Here is a 21,827-nt window from a genome sequence, read left to right as displayed (position 1 = left end):
AAATCAAATCTCACAGAATTCTTCTCCATCTTAAAACAAATAGGACTGTACAGCCATTTCTAACTGTTTCTACATGGAACAACACAGGCAGTATGAATCACTTTTCTAAGTGCAATATGGCCTAAGTAGCCATTGCACTTAAAACCCCATCAACAACAACAACAGTTACCTAAATTCGTTAAAAATTTGGAAAAGAGACAGCATTCTAAACTTTTTTTTTGTACTGAGGTTGTATTTCAAGCAAAAGTAATTGAAACACTTGATATCAAATGCTAAAATATTATTCTTGAGATACATCCACTCCCCGGCTTATGTAATACTAGACTTACGGAAATTCGACTTGACGTAAGTTTTTACTGGCTGGTGCAAACTTAAAAAAATTTTGCATTCCGTAGGAATAAATGGAGGTATCTTGAAAATATAATGTGAACCCAATAATGCATTTTTTTTTTTTTTTTTTTTGGAATTCGTTTCCAGACCTTGGAAGTTGAAATTTTCGCTATATAACTAAGCTGTTTATCTCTCTTAAAGGTAATTTTTACAATGGAAATTGTGCTACACTTTCATCATTATCATAAGTTCCGTTATAAGAATCAATTTTGAATGCCTTTGTGATATTTTTCTAAAACACATTTCTGGATGTCACTACCATAAAACAATAAAAAAAATTTGCACTTTCCGGTTTATTGGGCTTTTTTGTTAGCACAGTCTATTATAAAGGGTAGTAAACTCGATCTTATTGCATTTGCGATAATACCGATAACTGCAATTGTGTGGGTTTTTATTATTATGGTGCAGTGAGTTCCCATTCACTGAAATCTTCAATCATATAGAAAAACATAAATAAATTTTCAGAATCTTCTATTCATTCCTATTTACTTATTACAATGGTAAAGGGAAAGGGACCAACGGAAAGTGCTGGCAGTGCTAGGAAACGAAACCAAATTGATTTAGAAATGAAGATGATTAATTAAGAAGTACAAAGCAGGACAAAGTTTGTCATCTATTGCACGGAATTAGGTCTCACTGCTTCAACAGCGAATATTATTTTAAGGGGCAGTGCACGTTTAAAAGAACACGTAAAAGGATCAACGCATTTAAGATCAACAGTGATCACAAAACAGCATTCAGGTGCTATATTGAAAATGGAAAAGCTATTAATAATATGGATGGAAAATCAAATTCAGAAGCAAGTGCCCCTGAGTCCAATGGTCATTCAAGCAAAAGCAAGAAGTATTCATGAAGATATTAAGGATAAGTACGGTGAACCCCAAGCCAAGTTCGTGGCAAGCAGTGGGTGGTTTAATAGGTTCAAGCATCGTATGGGTTTCCAAAACATTAAAGTATGGAGTGAAGCTGCCAGTGCCAATTCAGCAGCTGCAGCGAAATTTTGTGCTGTGTTGGGGGGAAAAAACCCTTGTAAATCTCCACAGCCCTCAGCTGCTGCAGGGGTGTGCTTATCAGCTGGAGAGTTAATTCTGGCAACGATGCTCGAAAGGTAAAACTTGCTGACGTTATGCCTCTCTCCTCTCTCTTTTTGTAATTTTTCTGCGCATGAGATAAAAAAAAAAATTTAATAAATAATTCTATTTACATGTTCATCAAACATTTCTTTTTTACTTCAATCAAATTTGCGAGTGCTGCATAAGCAATTAGGGAAATTTCAACTTACGTAGAGTTTTGCGGAACGCAATCCTTATGTAAGTCGGGGAGTGGCTGTAGTTAGAAATGATTGTATCACTGATTATTTTATCAAATGCTAACATGACTGATGGATGGATAACATGACTGATTTCTACAAATGTATTTCTTCTTTCAGGTGTCTTAATAACTGGTGTTGTCTTAATTACAGAAATGTGTGAAAGGAGTCCAGATACATTAAATCACTTTAAAAAGGTAAAACATTACATAAACATCCCAGATATTTTTGCTGTTGTTAGATAGAAATGAATGTAATAATTCATTAAATATCATGTATTAAAGGCAGAGTTATCAAGCATGTGCCTGGTTGTTAATTTTGTTTAAGTTTAATGTAGCATGGAAGTTGAATTTTTCCTCATTATAAAAGTTATGTAAACAGCCTTTATCCTTATGTTGAAAGTAATATCAATTTGAAATTGAATATGAAAACATAATTAAAATCAATTCTCATAAGGTATTTTCTCTCCCTGTGTGAATTGCATTTGCCTTCCTGGTGGAAACAGTATACTGAGGTATTCATTCTTCATACACTTAATTTTTTTTTTTTTTTTCCCTTTTGGTAAAAATGCATGAATATATTTTGCTATTTGTGTAACAATAATTACAAAAGTACAGTATATTTCTCTACTCTACTCTACTCTGCAGTGATTTGCTTTTTTATGCATGCAAATGATTAATATAAGTTTGTATAGTGTAGCATGCTTATAATGAACTTCAATTCAAATCACTATTTCATATTATTTAATGATGATTTCTGCAGAACTGTAGCTTATAAAACTCAGAACTGTATGAGGGAAATATTGTATAAAAGCTATAGAAAATTAATGTAATCATAAAATTAATTATAGTTTTAACTGATGAACAAATACATTACTTTGTATAAATTATTTTTGTTTGCTCTCTTCATGCCAAATTTTCATCAGAGTACATGTAAGTTTGGGGGAGTATTTACCTTAGTATCTGCTTTCAAAGCATATATTCATTCATTCATTCATTCATTCATTTCTTTCTTTCTTTTTTTTTTTTTTTTTTTTTTTTCCCCCCAAGGAATCACTCCAGTAGCATCACTCCTTTTGGTGTAAACCTCAAAAAACTTAAAAATTGAAGCTATTTTCTTGTTAAGTATTAATGTGGAAACAGCTTAACTTTATTTCATTTTAAATTCTGGCATATAGGATGATCCTTTAGTTGGGCCACCCAGAATATTTGCTGAGTGGTCAAACGTGACAAAGGTACAAGGGGAGGCATAAAAATTTAGGGAGACAAGGAACTTAAATATTTGTTGATGTACCTGTAGGATTAATACAGTAGACTCACATAACATTCCAACCACTTAAGTGCCATTCTGCTTTTATTGATCTTTCCTTTTCTTCTGGTCCTTTGATCAATCTTGTGAAGTACCATGCATTTTTTAATGTGTGTAGTGGTTCCGTTTAAATGCTTTTTCTTTTATTGTTTTTTTTTTTTTAAGGGCCCAAGAAGGAATAAACACAGATGCTCTTGATTTTTATATTTGAGGAAGGAATGATAGATACTAAATTCTAGGAACTGTTCATTGTGCACTCGGTTTACTTCATAGAAATTATTCCTAGTGTAGGCAATATTCATTTTATATTTAACCTGAACCTCTGAGGGAAGATGGGTTGCTCTTTAGAACTTGGCTATTTACAGTTATTCATCATTTCATTCACATTCTCTCCACAGCTTTTTTTTTTATAAATTCAATATTATTTATCTGCTTTTCTGGCTGGTACAGTAATTGTTTTTTGTGTGGCCATGTTTTTAATAAATCATTCATGACAGCATCATTGTTATGTTAATATTGATATGTATCATGCTTACAGGGTGATATTCAAAATGTATTTAGATTAATTTAAAGAAATCTTTTAAAAACGTTCATTCTTTTTAAGCAGAAAAAGGTTGAAGTTACCAAAAAGGAAGCTAGTACATTGTATGCAGATTTTCAATGTACATATAAACTGTTGTCTCATAAACTGCAAAAAAAATCTAAAAAATCTATTTCATCTACCGAAATATTGATTAAAAATAAAAATAGTCACCAAAAAGGGCAGTGGTCCATCTCAGGGACCAGCTCATTCAAAATAATAGGAATTTACTATATTTTGATGAATGGACATGGTGAAAACACAAAAATACATTTGGAAGGAACAAATTGATTTTTCATGCAGAACTTGTATGAAAAACCAATTTGAGGTATTGCATGCCAACTAAGCACAAAAAGTTACAAAAACAAGCTGCACCTGTTAGGTTCTTTTACACTTATTACTCTGTGGAGAACATAAAATATTACTGTGAAAACAACCTGGATGAAATTAGAGCTATATTTAGGAAGGTAGAGAAAGTTTCAGAAATTTATGTAGAACCAACAATTAATTTGCAAAACATTTTCTCATAAGGTACCTGACAGGTCCCACTTGCCTGCTGCGGATGTTAAGATACATTAAAATTAGAATAGCAGACAAAGATTTAACTGTGGCTGCATAAGTCTGTAGTACAGAGAACTGGAACACAAGAATGGAGAAAGTATAATTTGCCTGTAGTGAGGTTCAGTAAGTGATTTCTAAAATTTGGCAGAAATTTATTTTTGAAATTTTTTTTCGGCACAAATTTCTAAAATTTGTACAACTGAGTTATGTGTCTCTCAACATATGTGCATGTTTGAATGAGATGATTCCAATAATATGCAAATAAGGGATGGTCAAATGCACTTTGATTATGCACATAAATTTCAGCATATATTTCTGACTAATATATATAGAACTGAATTTCAGGAAAGTGGAAACAAAATACATGATCTTCAGCAAAATACAGCATGATTCCAATAATATGCAAAACTAAATAAAGTGATATTATGTATCCATGGAAAAGAAAATTTATTGACATTGTATGCAGTCATCCACCACTTCTGCATAAAAGAGACATGTCTATTTAAGTCTTTCAAAAATCTTACTTGATATTAATTAAAAAAAAAAAAAAAGTCTTAAATTTCATCTCCAATTTATGTTATAAAACTCCAATTTTCATTTCCTATTCTTCGGTGTTTGATGTAAAAATTTTTTTATTACTTTTGAGTTTTCAAAGTTTTTTGCAGTTTCTTTAAATTATTATTTTAAAACTGATTATATATTGTAACATATTGTAATTTATTGTAAACTGATTATATATTATAATAAAGGAAAAAAACTGACTCAAGTAAATATGAAGGTCTTTGAGATAACAGAAGAGGAGAAAAAGCAGTACGTACTGGAATTTAAGAAAAAGTTTGAGCTTCTGCAGACTGCTCAGGACCAAGATATCGAGGAATATTACAACTTTCTGAAAGTGATAAAGCCCAAGAAACTTATAGGTAAAAAGAAATCCAAAGAAGAAAAAATTAGTTCAAGAAACGCTTGTTATTATGAACCGAAGATGACAAATGAAGAGCAAGATAAACACTGACAAGAACAAAATTGAGTATACTGAGTTATGCAAAGCCATTAGAAAGAGACTCAGAGAGGACATAAGAAGATTTAACACAAGAAAAGTAGAACAAGCATTAAGGGAAAACAAAGGACTTAAATCAGCAGCCATGAGCAGTAATACAGAAAGACAAACGATACTGAAACTGAAGAATAGCGATGCCATACTTATAAATAGCAGATAAGGCATAATTCAAATAGAAGAAGACTACTATAGAGAATTATACAAGGAGCGAGGGAATGATACCAGCAGTGGGGAAGATGGATCGCAAATTAGCTAATGGAGAAAGTAAATGAATATAAAACACCATTATGCCTGGCATTTGTGGATTATGAAAAGGCATTTGATTCCATATAGCATAAGGTAATGTTTCGGGCATTGGAAAGACAAGGCACAGATATCCCATATATTATTAGGGTGACAAGAGTAATTACAGACCAATTAGTTTAACTTCTGTTCCGGGTAAAATAATGGAGTCACTGGTTAAAGATGCATTGCAGGATCATCTAGACAAGACTGCAGCAATAATTCAGACACAGCATGGGTTTGTTAAGGGAAAGTCTTGTCTGACAAATTTGATAGATATTATGATGTGGTTACCAAGGAACTAGATGCAAAAAATAATTTTGATATCATATATTTGGATTTCAGAAAAGCTTTTGACACTGATGCGCATGGAAGGTAAAAAAAAAAAGGTAAAGTGCAGCCATTATCAACCCACTGCAGGATGGAAGCCTCCTCAACAAGACTATTGTACAAATTGGAGAAGAATGGTATTAAGGGTAAGTTGCTACGATGGATAAAAGGATGGTTGAGTAGGAGAAGACAGGGTGGTAATTAATGGGTGCTGCTTTTCGTGGACTAATGTTATTAGTGGAGTCCCACAGGGTTTGGTTTTGGGTCCACTGTTTTGTATATTTATCAGTGATATTGATGAAGGTATATCAGGCTTAGTGTTGAAGTTTGCAGATGATACAGAGGTTGGCAGGGTTGTTAATGACAGTAATGGCAGTGTGCTACTGCAACAGGATCTAGAAAATTTGACAAATGCAAAGTACTGCATATGGGTAGAAGTAACCCCAGAGAAATGTACCAACTGTGTGGTACTACATTTAAGTTGGTAAAAATTAGTAAATTAATAAGAGGAGTTTACCTCAATATAGTACGTAGAACAATGATATTAATTTACTAATATTATTATCAACGTAGAACATTGAGTATTTACAGCTCTGATTCATACTATCTAATTAATTTTTAAACTCTTATTGACTATTTCCTTAACTTCCTGTCTCTCCAGTAGTATACAATCGATACACACAATTATGGGAGATTTTTTGAATGGCTTGGTACAAAATTACATTAAATCTACACTAAGGTACTCTGTCCAAAGTTACCATATTTCTTTCCTAAAATATTGCCTTCAAAACAACATCGTTCCGAAGTTTGCCAGGGTGAATTTAAATCAAAAAATTTCAGGCATAAAACAACTAACACTGGCGACATCGCGTAATATTCTTAAGCTTGCCTTAAAATCTCGATATTCGAATAAACAAAAATACATTTCCCAGGTTAGGAAGCTTCGCGATAAATAAAAAAATTATCTACATCCGAACGATTGGTCTATATTGAAGACCTCCATAGATTTGCGACGGGAAGCACAAGCCTCAGAAATAAAAAAAAAAAAAAAAAAAAAAAAACACGTTAATAAGTTGCAAACATTATCGAATAGTTCAAGACACGTTCATGCGAATTCTAACACATTGTCGCCGGCTTGCGACCAAGTTCACGCGAGTTGGATGACATCCCCCCCACAGACACATAACGTACTACCACAGAATATGTCGGCTAGTTCACAAACACCCCCTCACCCAGTATCCAATGAACTGACATATCAACAGGTTACAAATCTTTCCTCGTGTACACTATCGCAGGACCAGATTTCACTTTTATCCAAAGGATTAAATTATAATTTACCACCTCGAAAACTGCCAAAAAAACAATGTGTAATTGATGTTGAATTTGGACTTCGTAATGTTCCACAAAAAGATGTATTTATTCAACAAGTTAACCAAGTAGTGAATAACATAAAAGAAACGAGACTTCCTAAATTGAATACACATGACAGTTCAGCTTTACAAGAACTTTGGGAAAATAAGGACATTATTATACAGAGGGCAGATAAAGGAGATACAGTGGTAATACTAGATAAACATGATTATATTAATAAGTTAGATTCAGTTGTGTCTGATACCTCCACGTATCGTGAAGTAGACCCGGCACTGTTTACCAATTTGGTAAATCAATACAATAAAACGTTAACCACATATCGTAAAAACGACTACATTACTATGGTTCAGTTGAAGGAATTAAAGTCCAGAACATACAATATTCCTGCACTTTTCGGTCAGGTAAAATTACACAAGACTGGATTTCCTATTCGACCTATTGTTTCCTACAGGAACTCGGCATTTTCAGCCTTAGCCACACATGTATATAACATTATAAAACCTTTTAGACAGGTTATACAATTTGGGATTAAGAACTACGATACATTATTTAATAATCTTAAAGACTGTAGACTCGGCGACAATGACAATTGATTCTCACTAGATGTTACCTCATTATATACGAATGTAAACGTTGAATACACATTAGATATTATTTGGGATATGTTAAATAAAAACTTGACACCGATTAATTATACGAAGCTGTCTATTAAGGAAATTTTTCACTTAATTAAACTGTTAGTTGAGTTTAACTACATCACCTTTCGCGACAAGGTGTACAAACAAATTTTTGGATTACCAATGGGTTTGAGCCTGAGTGGCTTAATGTCAGAGATCTATCTCTCAACGATTGAGCAGATACATTTGACACCTTTTCGTCCCCTTATCACATACTATGGGAGGTATTTAGACGATGTTCTAGTTATTACTGATAGTAGTACTATCCAAGACATTTTACATTCGTTTAATAATATTCATTCTAGACTCAAATTTACATTGGAAAGGGAAGTTATGGATACAAAGTCATTAAACTTTCTAAATTTCACGCTTAGCCGGGACTCGAACAAAATACAATTTAGCATCTATCGAAAACCCACAAACACAGGTATGCTTCTACATTATAATAGCTGTCACCCGTTCACCTACAAAAGATCGATTATCTTTAATCAATTTCTAAATGCCTATAAATATTCAACGACGGATTCTGCTTTGGACTCAGAAATACAAATATTAACTAGCAGATTCTTAAACAGGGGTTATCCCATTAACACAATAAATTGAATTAGGGTACAAGCTAAGGATAGGATACAAAATACTACACCAATCAACAATAGTAATATCAAAAAATACTTTATTTCTGTCCCATATGTCGAACAGTGGCACAAACAGCTTAACAGATTCTTTAAAGATACCGAATTTAAAATTATGGCTAGGCCTATACGGAAGATACACACTATACTGAACAATCGCTCGGTACTTTCGCGTTCGCAACACAAATTAATGATCTGGTATACAACATTTCTTGCGGTGATTGCGACTCGTCTTACCAAGGTTCGACGCGGTTTTCTCTTAATATTCGTGTAAATCAACACAAAGCCTCAGTTCGTGCTTCTCGTTCAGCAGCGTCAGAATTAGCCTTTCATGCCATTAACGAAAAACATACTTTTTTATTTAACGAGGCCAAAATACTTAATGTTCAACGCAATTATACGCGACTATTAATTGCAGAAACCGTTGAAATTAAATTACACGAGAATTCTGTTAATGTTCGGCGGCCATATTTGATCTCCGATGCGTGGACCTTTACGTGCATGCGCGAAGACATATAAACACTTTAAGTTGCAGGTTTAACCTGATTCGGTAATTTTCATTCCTGTGATCATGACAGTCGGTCGAAAAGCATTGTCAGCTTCAGGAAGGAAAATCGTTTTGAATATTTTCGTTAGATTCTTTTAATTGCGTTAATTTGAATTTTAATTGTTTTGAATTGTGTTAAATTGATTATTTAACTCTTGATATTTTAAGGAGTCCTTATGTGCTGTAATGTAATAACTAGATCGTATGTATAGCTTAGCTTAATTTTCAGCACTCACCTCATAGTAATCCGCTTAGCTGGTGGAGGGTTTTACCACATACATTGTGGTTATAGGATTCTAATACTTTACAGGGATTATGGGTTTAAAATTAAGTTATGGGCTGTAGAAAAATTTTTAAGAAAGGAAAGTGCACCTTCCATGGTTGCCTAATTAAATTAAATTAAGAGAAAAAAGAAAGGAAAATATAAGCTAATAATCGCGCACGAGCGACTTTCGAGTTTCCTCGTCTTCAGTTAGCTATAGTGGAGGGGGGGAAGAGAGCGCGCTTGTGTTATATACGGGTTGGGTTCCCGAAATGCATTTCAGTGCACGTGGAAACTTGATACGTGCTAAATTCCAAATGGGGGAGAAATTGGCGGGAATCTTTTTGTTTAACATGTTGAGTGATGTATGGCGCTTAAACCATTCAATAACGAGGGCTTCGTTTTCAAGGATTTTGTAGCTAGAATTTAATTTAATTACTGTGATGGCTGAATCGATGAGTGGGTTGTGATTTGAGATTGGACGTGTTGTGTTAGTTCTGTACTTGCTGAATTAGTTTAGAAGCTATTAAAGTGGTAGTATGGGCCAGTAGCATGGATTCGATGTGTACAAAAGGCAGACAAAGGGGATACCATCGCAATCATGGACAAAAACAAATATACAAAGAAAATGTTACACATCTTATCAGATTCAACAACATACAGAACTTGCAACACGTTTAATATTAACAAGCTTAAAAATAAACTTGATGGGATCCTAAGAAGACTCAGAGCCAACAAAAAAATTAATTTACATACCCTCCAGCAAATAGGCATACGCAATAACATTCTCCCACACATTTTTGGAATAGTCAAACTCCATAAACAAGACTATCCTTTAAGGCCCATCGTTTCTTATAAACAGTCCGCCTATGCTAACCTATCCATATTCCTGGTCAAAATCATTTCACCTTTAATGAGATTTTCTCGGTTCAGGGTCTACAACACTAAACAAGCACACGAATATATAACTTCCATAACCATATCTGAAAACGACATTCTCGCGTCCTTCGACGTCGTCTCCCTATACACAAACGTACACATCGAATCCATGCTACTGGCCCTTAAAGATCTATTAATCAAAGACGACACATTAACAAAACGTACCGACTTAAACATTAATGATATTTTAGAACTCACATCACCGTTAGTTGACGCCAAACAATTTAAATTCCAAAATAACGTCTACGAACAAATTTTCGGCCTTCCCATGGGCCTCGGTATCTCTGCCCCTTTATCCGAGATCTACCTCGCATCTATCGAAGAAAAAATTCTCCAACCCTTTCCCCCAGGAATTAAACTATACATGAGGTATGCAGATGACGTTCTCTTAATAGGCAACAGAACCACCATCGATACTTTACTGAACACCTTTAACGCAACACATGAAAGACTCAAATTCACCCTTGGAGTAGAAAACGATAATAAAATTAATTTTCTAAACCTCACTGTATACAAAATAAACACATCTTTAGGCACCAAAATATACAGAAAAAACACACATACAGGTAAATTCTTACATTACCACTTACACCCCACCCTCTATACATCAAAAAAGCAGTTGTATACAACCAGATATACAACGCTGTAAAATATAGCCACACACAAACAGACCTATCTATAGAATTACAATACCTCACCAAAAAATTCATCGACAGAAAATACCCACCACAACTAATAAAAGAAACCATCACCAAAGTTCATAATAACACTAATAACCCAAACAAAATTATTAACCACGTGAACAAGAATAAGACACACAAACCCCTTATCGCGCTCCCATATCATCAACAATACGCTAGAAGACTTCAACAGATTTTTAAAAATACAGATATCAAATTAATATTCACATCGTATAACAAATTAAGTTCCAAATTCAATTCATACAAGACAACACACGAGTACGAGACACAAGATTACAACAACATTATATATTTGATCAGATGCCAATCAGATTGCCAAGCATGTTACGTAGGCAGTACAACAGCAAAATTCGGGACATCAAAAATTTCCAACACGCGTGCATACTACCACTTTAATAGCTTCAAAACTAATTCAGCAAGTACAGAACTAACACAACACGTCCAATCTCAAAATCACAACCCACTCATCGATTCAGCCATCACAGTAATTAAATTGCCGACCGGGCTAGCCGAGTGGGTAAAGTACCTGCCCGGCAACCCCAAAGGTCGCGGGTTCGATTCCCGCCTCGGGCTTGGATCAAAGTACTGCAAAAACCTTGGGAGGTGCAATATGGCCACAGAAGCCGATGTGCCAACAACTACCAAATCAAAAAAAAAAAAAAAGTAATTAAATTAAATTCTAGCTACAAAATCCTTGAAAACGAAGCCCTCGTTATTGAATGGTTTAAGCGCCATACATCACTCAACGTGTTAAACAAAAAGATTCCCGCCAATTTCTCCTCCATTTGGAATTTAGCACGTATCAAGTTTCCACGTGCACTGAAATGCATTTCGGGAACCCAACTCGTATATAACACAAGCGCGCTCTCTTCCCCCCCTCCACTATAACTAACTGAAGACGAGGAAACTCAAAAGTCGCTCGTGCGCGATTATTAGCTTATATTTTCCTTTCTTTTTTCTCTTAATTTAATTTAATTAGGCAACCATGGAAGGTGCACTTTCCTTTCTTAAAAATTTTTCTATAGCCCATAACTTAATTTTAAACCCATAATCCCTGTAAAGTATTAGAATCCTATAACCACTATGTATGTGGTAAAACCCTCCACCAGCTAAGCGGATTACTATGAGGTGAGTGCTGAAAATTAAGCTAAGCTATACATACAATCTATTGATTATTTAATTATTTATATTTTACTTTAATGTACCGGTAAGTTGTTGATTTTTTCGTTTTTTCCATTTTAATTTCTGGAGGGTATCATACAGAAGTGTTCTACGTACTATATTGAGGTAAACTCCTCTTATTAATTTACTAATATTATTATCAACGTAGAACATATTTAGTATTACAGCTCTGATTCATACTATCTAGGTGGTAGAAAATGAAAAAGACCCGGTAGTAATTGTGCAGTCAGATATAAAGTTTTCTGAGCAATGCAGACAGGCTGCCAGGGCAGGTCATGAGGTTTTGTCAATGATATATAGGAATTTTGCTAGCAGGGAGAAGGAGGTGATTGTCCCTCTGTATAAGGCAATGGTCAAGCCATGCCTTGAGTACTACGTGTATAGGTCTGGAGGCCTCATTTTAGGAAGGATGTAGATTTGCTTGAGCATGTACAGAGAAGGGCAACAAGATTGGTAAGTGGAATGAAGAGATCCTCTTACCAAGAGAGGCTTATGTTCTGCAAATTGCAGTGGCTGGAGACTAGGCACCTGTGCGGTGATCTGATTGAGGTGTATAAGTCCTTGAATGGGTTGAGCACGCTGAATTCTGATGGGATCCTTCCACTTGTTCAGATTACAAACCTAAGGGGGCAAAAATTCAAATTAAGAAAAGACGTAGAATAGATATGCAGAAATTTGCCTTTAGCCAGCGTGTGATTAATTGCAGGAACAAACTTCCATCTGTCGTTGTGGAAGTTGATAGGTTAAATAAATTTAAGGAGGAACTGGACAGGCATTTGGAGGGAATGGTGTGATTTTTCTCCCCCCCCCCCCCTTTTTGGATGATGCTGCATAAGCGCATACACTTGCTTTCTTGCATCACATGCCGCCACCACCACCACTACTACTACTATTATGATTTTGAAGAAAATATACGAGAACACTACCTCCTTTATTAGACTAGACAAAGACAGTAGCAGATTTAAAATTGAGAAAGGAGTTCGACAAGGAGACACTATCTCCGAAGTTGTTTACTGCTGCCCTTGAGGAAGCTTTCAGAAGATTAGACTGGTTGCAGAAAGGAGTCAATGTGAATGGAAAGTACCTAAATCATTTACAATTTTCAGATGACATTGTGGTCGTAAGCAATGATCCCAAAGAATTAGAGTAAAATCTTAATCAGTTATGTAGAGTTAGTAAGGATTTTGGACTCAAGATGAATATGGCTAAAACAAAAGTAATGATGAACAAGTATGCCACAGAAAGGAATATAATGATTGAAGGAGCAGTAATTTAAAAGGTGGAGTCATATACTTATCTGGGAAAAGTCATTAGCTGTAATAATGATAAATGGCTGGAAGTCAAGAGAAGAATAAATTTTGGATGGATAGCATTCAGGAAATATAGTCACATACTGAGGAGCAATATCCCAATTTGTCTGAAAAGTAAAATAATGAACGAATGTGTACTCCCCACCGTGACTTATGGAAGTGAAACTTGGGCACTCACCAAAAGAATAGAAGAGAAACTGAGATCTACACAGCGAAGAATGGAACAAATTATATTAGGAATCAGACTGTTAGATAAGAAGACAAACATGTGGATTAGGCAGCAAAGTCAAGTAAAGGACATTCTTATTAAAACTAAAGAATTAAAATGGTTTTGGGCAGGACACATAGCTCGAAGACATGATGACAGATGGTCTAAGAAAATAACAGAATGGTACCCAAGAGGAGCTAGAAGAAAACCTGGAAGACAATGACTGAGATGGACAGATGAAATTCGTGAGTTTGTGGGTAGTAAATGGATGGCCATTGCACAAAACAGAAGGAACTGGAAAGTTGCTGGAGAGGCCTTTATCCTGCAGTGGATTGAAAATGGCTGATGATGATGATATATTGTAACATGGGAACATCATAACCAACTATCCTTGACAGTTTTAAATTTAATAATCTAAAAACATTTTGTATTAAATTAATCATTTGTCAATTGTGATTACCCCTATATATAAACCCCAGGGGCTCATATCTGGTGAGTATGGGTTTGACACACCCAGGGTCCTAAGCTGGATATCATCATTCTTCTCTTTCTTGGTGATTCCCCTTCTACTTCTGTGTCTCGCTCTCTCTCTTAGGTTAACTTGGGAATTTTTATTTGGCTGGTGCAGCATAAGCTTCAGGCTTCCTTGCACCATACAGCTAATAATAATAAAAAAGCTTCAATCCTCACTATGACCCCTACGCACATTTTCTATCTTTTTTTACCCCAACACTGCGTCACTTGAATAGCAAGTTTAATAGTACTGAAATATCACATGTCCACACATATACTGAGTTATATCTGCCAACCTTTGTAGTTTAATGAGGATTGATATAAAACAAAATTTGGCATGTAATTAAAGTAAATGACACTAGGATTCTATATTTATAAAAAAAACTTATTTGTAGATAGTTGTATAAATGCAAAGGTAAGTAAAATTAAAAACTTTTTTTCTGTTCTGAATATTATCTACATGGATAGGATGAGTGATTTTTGTATTAGTAAAGGAGCATCTTAAATATAATGCAACAATATGTAAAATATACATTAAAATTTAAACATGTTTAATGGTTGAGAGAAGGGCAGTATGTTGTTCAAAAATAACACTAATTAAAACATGCAGATTGTAGTTAAAGTGAATTTTATCTTTGTGTGAGAATGTAAACCCATTTGAAAGGGTTATACATTCATTACATTACTGTATTAAGCAGTTATACATTACAACTGCTTAATACAGTTGTCATTGTTTTTTGATTCCATGTTACCATCATCAGGTTTAAATGCCAATTTAAACTGACACTAATTCATGAATATAATAAACATACATGCTTAGATGGATATATGCTTGTTATATTCATAAATTGGTATCTTGTCATTGGGAGTATGCTTTTTTTTTCTCTCTCTCTTTGCTCAGACCATTAACCACCCTTGTTATTCATTCTGGCATCTTTCTTTTGAAGAACTTGACCAGTGGAATAGATGCATTTGTTTCTTCCAAGATACTTCCCATAATAAACTCATATACAGCTACTTATAAGTGTCTCTTTAATTAATCAAACCCAAGAAATATTTCAATCTACCATAATTTCCTCTCTTCTTTTCTTTTACTTCTGAAATTTCTTTGGATCCTACCCATTTTATGACTTAAAATGGATAGAATCTGATGTGTTTGCTACTTACTATTGGTTTTTCCACTGTAAACTTTTTGGTGCAGTTTGTATCTCTGGTCAAGAATATTAGAGCATCTTGTATTTCTCTTATGCATTGTAATAGGTATCAGTCATCCTAATGGTTCAAAAAGCTATGGTTTGTTGGTTCATGATTTCAGATCTATAATAGGTAGGCCGAAGTTGCCATGACAAAGCTAATTACACTTGCTTGCCCATTCAGTTTTCTTAAAGAGAATTGTTTGGATTGTTACATATTCCTGTTACCACAATTAATTTCATCCCACATAGATTCAGTGTTCATCCAAACTTGTAAAGATGGAAATCTCTAGTTGCTCTCAAGGAGACTTTGATTAGCAGCACAACCTCTGTGTATCTCCTGAACACATGGTATTCACCATAATGAAATCCTTCATCCCACTGTCTACCCATGACACAATATGTGTCAATTAGCCCTACTGCAGGGTTATTCAACAGACACGCAACCTATATTATTTTTTTAGATAGAGATTGCAATAAATGTTTAGTGTCTTTCTTCCCAAATATAAATGTAAACGCTTTTCTGGTTTTCATTAAAAATTTTTGTGGTTAATATTAATGTTTAGTGTCTTCCTTCCTAAATGCAAGTGCAAACCGTTTTATGGTTGTCATTAAAATTTCTGATTTGATATTGACTTTTAATTATTAGTAATATGTGAAGGTTATTAGTATTTCACTCCTTTAAGTAATCTGAAAGATAAATCTGGTTATCTTTGATGTTCAGTTATGAACATACTATTGAAAAGTTTAAATTCAAGTAATTTAAGCATAGAAGTGGTAGATGACTCTCATCAACTGGTGCAATACCACCACTTTGCTTATTGGAGGCTTGAAGTGGTGAAACCCATGTTTAGTCAAAGTCCCAAAATACTTCTCTTTCAACCCATGCATGGTACTAAGTACTATAGGTTTTGATACCTTTCGTGTTTGGGGTTTTCATAAAAAAAAAAAAAAAAACACTCCTAGTATAACAGAATTTGTCTGTATTATATTTATTTATAATTTATTATTATAACACACTATGTGTTATAAATACTATTTATAACACACACACATACACACACACACCCTTTATAGCTGTTTCTCATGGTGGCTTATCTGTTGTTTTTGTACCTACTGTTTCTTGCCATGCATGAGGTAATTAGAGGTTACATATAAGTACTTTCAGGGAGGGTAAAAGTATGATTTCCACTTGGTACAGGCCCCTGTCATTCCTGTGACTTTCTTACCTTCCCAATAATTAGAAATTTCCTTAACCTCATAAGGGCTTCTCCCTAATTGATATTAGAAAAAATCTCCTTAGTTCAAATGAATTCCATTTTTACAGCATAAATCTCTTCTAGTTAGGATAGGTAATTTCATGAGGGTTCCTTCATATAATCCTTCATGTCCTGTCTGCCTGGGCAGAATTTCAGACAATAACATTTAATCTTGTGACATTTTCTGGCCTTACCGACCTTATACTTCATGACCAAGTATTTTGTTTATGCTTTATATCTTAAATTCCCATGTGTATAACCATATACCCTTAAGAACTGACAGTTGGTTTGTAACATCACAAATGTTTGCTAGCTGAAAAAAATTACGTAACCATGAATCTAATTCTTTTTCATCTGCCTGTATGCTGTGTATCCTGATTTGCCTTACATTTGATTCCTACAATAAGACTACCTCCTGTGGACCTAAAGTGTTCTGTTGAACTGAGAGATCCAGTATGAGGTTTGACAAGAGCATCACACAGCATGGCATTTTAGACCAGGAGTCAGGAATCCATAGTTCTGAGCAAAGCTGTGGCTCTCATTTTATACACTGAGTAAAATTTTAAAAAAATTTAAAAAAAAAATAAATAAATAAAATCTTGGTTCTTTGTCAGGTCACTTGTGCACTACCTGTAACTTCATCATCATTCAAAAATCCGTATAATGCTTTTTTCAGAGGGCCAAAAAAGTCTGAAAGAGTGAGTAATAGTAATCGTGGCACGTGATGCAAGAAAGCAAGCGTGTGAGCTTATGTAGCATCAGCCAAAAAAAAAAAATTCACACAACCATTCACTCTAAACGTTTGTTCAGTTCCTCCTTAAATTTATTTAATCCATCAACTCCCACAACGACAGATGGAAGTTTGTTCCAGCAATTAACCACCCGCTGGCTAAAGGCAAATTTCCGCACATCTATTGTACAGCTATCTTTCTTCAATTTCAAATTTATGCCCCCTTAGGTTCGTAATCTGAGCAAGTGGAAGAATCCCATCAGAATTCAGCGTGCTCAAGCCATTCAAGGCCTTATACACCTCAATCAGGTCACCTTGCAGAAGCCTAGTCTCCAGCCACTGCAATTTGCAGAACTTATGCCTCTCTTGGTAAGAGAATCCCTTCATTCCCCTCGCCAATCTTGTTGCCCTTCTCTGTACATGCTCAAACAAATCTACATCCTTCCTAAAATGAGGCCTCCAGACCTATACGTAGTACTCAAGGCATGGCCTGACCATTGCGTTATAGAAAGGGACAATCACCTGCTTTTCCCTGCTAGCAAAATTCCTGTATATCATTGACAAAACCCCATGACCTGCTCTTGCAGCCTGTCTGCATTGTTCAGAAAACTTCATATCTGATTGCACAATTACTCCCAGGTCTTTTTCATTTTCTACCACCCTAAGTGTAGTACCACACAGTTGGTACGTTCCTCTGGGGTTACTTCTACCCATATGCAGTACTTTGCATTTGTCAATGTTAAACTTCAGTTGCCACTTCTCAGCCCATCTTCCCAAATTTTCTAGATCCTGTTGCAGTAGCAAACTGTCATTACTGTCATTAACAACCCTGCCAACCTTTGTATCATCAAACTTCGACACTAAGCCTTGATATACCTTCATCAATATCATTGATAAATAAACAAAACAACAGTGGACCCAACACCGAACCCTGTGGGACTCCACAAATAACATTAGTCCATGAAGAGCAGCACCCATTGATTACCACCCTCTGTCTTCTCCCACTCAACCATCCTTTTATCCATTGTAGCAACTTACCCTTAATACCATTCTGCTCCAATTTGCACAGTAGTCTTCCATGCACAACAGTGTCAAAAGCTTTCCCGAAATCCAAGTATATGATATCAAAATTATTTTTTGCATCCAGTTCCTTTGTAACCACATCATAATATCCAATCAGATTTGTCAGACCTGATTTTCCCTTAACAAACACATGCTGTGTCTGAATTATTGCTGCAGCCTTGTCTAGATATCCTGCAATGCATCTTTAACCAGTGAGTCCATTATTTTACCCGGAACAGAAGTTAAACTAACTGGTCTGTAATTACTTGTCACCCTTCGATCCCCCTTTGTGAATTGGGGATACATTTGCACATCTCCATACCGTGGGGACCTCCCCTGAGTCCAAGGATGCTCTCAGGAAGTAAGCACGGTTTGCTTGCTTCCTTTGCTGCCTCCTTTAATATAACTGGATAGATCCCATTCATCCAAGATGCCTTTCTTATGTTTAACTTCAACAATTTCTCCTCCACTTTTCTCTCAGTTATTACAAAATCATTAAGGACCTTGCTACAATTTGATAACCTTCTGGCATTTTCAATCCTTAACTCCTCATGTGTGAATGTAGATGCAAAATACTCATTCAGTTTGTTTGCTATCTGAGCAGGATCATCAACAGTCGAACCATCAATATCAAGTGGACCAATCTGATTCATCCCCTTCCTTTTAGAGTTTATATAAGTAAAGAAATCCTTGCTGTTTTTCTTATCATCCTTTGCCAAAGATCTCTCATAATGTACCTTTGCCTGTCTAATCTCCTTTGTGACTTGATTACAGACTAGCTTATATCTGCCATAGGCTTCTGTGTCGCCTGGTAATTTATATGCATCCCATGCATTTTATTTCTCTGCCACGAGTCTCATTAGTTCATTTGACAACCATTTAGGCCTAAATTTAACGATATTTCTTAATAGGTATGAAACTTTTAGTAGCATCCACGATTAATTCCTTGAATGCTTCCCACTTAGAATTTACTGTTGGTAACATTGTCAGTTGATCCCCCTGTACAGAATTTAAAAAAATGTCTGAGACCATGTAGTCACCTTTACGGAAGCAAAAACCCTTTCCTTTACCACTGATGGTAATTATATGTTTAAGTAAATCGTACATCAGTACATTGTGATCACTGCCACCTAGTGGTTCCTTTATCTGCACATTCCTAATACACGAATTAAGAAGTTTTCCGACTCGCCCAACACTGCCTCAATAGCATCAGCAAATGTTCTTGTACCCTTTCTATTTAAGTGTATCCCATCCCTGTAGAAGCACTCTCTCCTGTTAACAAGCACAGACCACGCTGAAAAAAATTCTACCCCATGACCCTTGCAAATTCCTTCCAGGGCTGAATTGATTGACCAGGCTCTGATCATGTACCTCCTATTGTGTCTGGTCAGAATTGCAGACACTTTCAAATTTAACCCTAACTCACGACTTCTTTGCAACACTGACCTGTACTTGTTAAGTAAATCTGCAGATCTCCTACAGATTTGCAGATTGGTGAAGAAATAATTTAAAATGAATTTTTAATTATTATAACAATTGCAGTAGCTGAACATTATATTGTACATCAGAACAATTTTTGATGCCCACAAGAATGGGGTCTTCACAGACACTTTTGCCATTTTTAAATATTTTCACCCGTCTGCGACTAATACATGTTTCTGCACGTCTTGTTGACATTTTTCTGTGAGTCTAGGAGGGTTTACCTCTTCTGACCACAGAATAGTGCCATTTTACATTAGTAGTGCAATTAGAAAGTAGAGCTGACATGGTTTCAGATGAACTAATGGGACTTGTGGCACAAGAGAAAAATGCATGGGATGCATATTAATTATCAAGCAATGCAGAAGCCTTTAGTATAAACTATATACAAAACTAGTCTGCAGTGAAGTCACAAGAAAGTTAGGCAAGCTAAGTTAGATTATGAAAAGGCTTTGGCAAATAATGCAAAGAAAAACAGCGATGACTTCTTTAGTTACATAAATACTATAAGTAGGGAATGAATCACAATGGTACACTTCATATCAGTGGTTTAACCATTGATGTTCCTGCTCAGGTTGCTGAGAAACTGAATAGGTATTTGCATCTACAGATAGTAGATGCAAAATATTTATTTTCAGATAGATATTTTGCATTTACAGATAGATATATCACACACGAGGAATTCTTTAGAACGGTATGCCAGAAGTTTATCAAATTTTACAGGTAGCTAATGATTTTGTGATAACTGAGAGGAGAGTAGAAGAGAAATTGAAGCTAAACATACAGAAGGCACCTCGGGTACATGCAATTTATTCAATTAGTAAGGGAGGCAGCAAAGGGCGTAAACAAACCCTTATAGTCATAATTATGGGAGCATCTTTAGTTTCAGAGGAGTTCCCAGTGGGACTGGAGATATATAAATGTATCCCCAAATCACAAAGATGGATCAAAGGTGACATGAGTAATTATAGACCTGGTAGCTTAACTTCTGTTTCAGAGAAAATAATGGCTTCACTGGTTAAAAAAATAATGCAGGACCATCTAGACAAGGATGCAGTTATACTGTAGTCACAGCATAGATTTGTTAAGGTCAGGGCGGTTCTCATAAAAAAAAAAAAAAAAAAAATTGGCGGTTCGATCTGGTGGTGGACTGGTCTTTTGATTGACTCGCCGTTGCGGTGATTTGTCTAGCAATCGAAATGCAGCGATTCCCTGATCATTATCGGCCTTGTGGTCCTCGTTGAGATGGAGCATAATGGTCAGTCTATTTTTGGTTTATTTTTGTTTTATTTTATTGTAGTTGGTATACATCTCTGTTGGTGATATTTCACATAAATTTGGACTTGGTGCGGTTAGAGAGGGTGCCGTTAAATTTCTGTTTAATTGGCATTCAAAATTTATTTGATGATTAATTTATTATCTTTGCATTTAGATGTTCTAAATTATCTTGGAGAGTTTCTGCTGCAATATTTTTACTCTTCTTACCCTTCTCTTCCCTCCCTGTTGGTTTGATCGTTATGTTTAATTTAATGGTAAATAAGAATAATCAGATATTTTGAGAAATTAATAATTATAATCTATCCAAATGTGTATGAAAGTGCATCCAAGGAGAAAGAACTGGTAAATCCAGCGAAATAAGTAACATGGTGACTTGAGATCCAAAGGAGGTGCATTTTATGGAACTGATTATAAAAGAACATGACATAAAGGAACGTGAAATAACATGCAAAAAAGTCTATGTAAATGAAACAATTCCAAGGAAACGTTTATAGTACAGGAAATAATTCCATGTATATAATACTAGATAAATTTACAGGTAGTATCAAGTGTGAATTTATAGTGGAAATAGTAGTAAATGAAACCAAGGAAAAAGAATCGGTTAAGATTATATCCAATTATGAAGTGATATAACCCCAGGGATATAAGTAACATGGTGACTAAGATG

General features: G+C 35.1%; 1 protein-coding gene across 5 annotated transcripts in view; it reads left to right on the top strand.

Annotated features, from left to right (window-relative positions):
• Window positions 1-21,827, top strand: part of LOC150082893 (AP-1 complex subunit gamma-1-like) — a 489,084-nt gene that overhangs the window by 124,161 nt on the left and 343,096 nt on the right. For all 5 annotated transcript variants that reach the window (XM_090377666.1, XM_090377665.1, XM_090377663.1 and 2 more), the window contains exon 6: window positions 1,820-1,896. In XM_090377666.1, the coding sequence (XP_090233792.1) occupies window positions 1,820-1,896 (77 nt within the window). The remainder of the gene's footprint in view (window positions 1-1,819; window positions 1,897-21,827) is intronic.

Source organism: Mastigoproctus giganteus, chromosome 7 (assembly GCF_048544385.1).
Source record: "Mastigoproctus giganteus isolate SK-2022 chromosome 7, ASM4854438v1, whole genome shotgun sequence".
In the NCBI taxonomy this organism is placed as follows: domain Eukaryota; kingdom Metazoa; phylum Arthropoda; class Arachnida; order Uropygi; family Thelyphonidae; genus Mastigoproctus; species Mastigoproctus giganteus.
The sequence above is the reverse complement of the archived record's forward strand: the minus strand, read 5'-3'. Positions and strand labels throughout refer to the sequence as shown.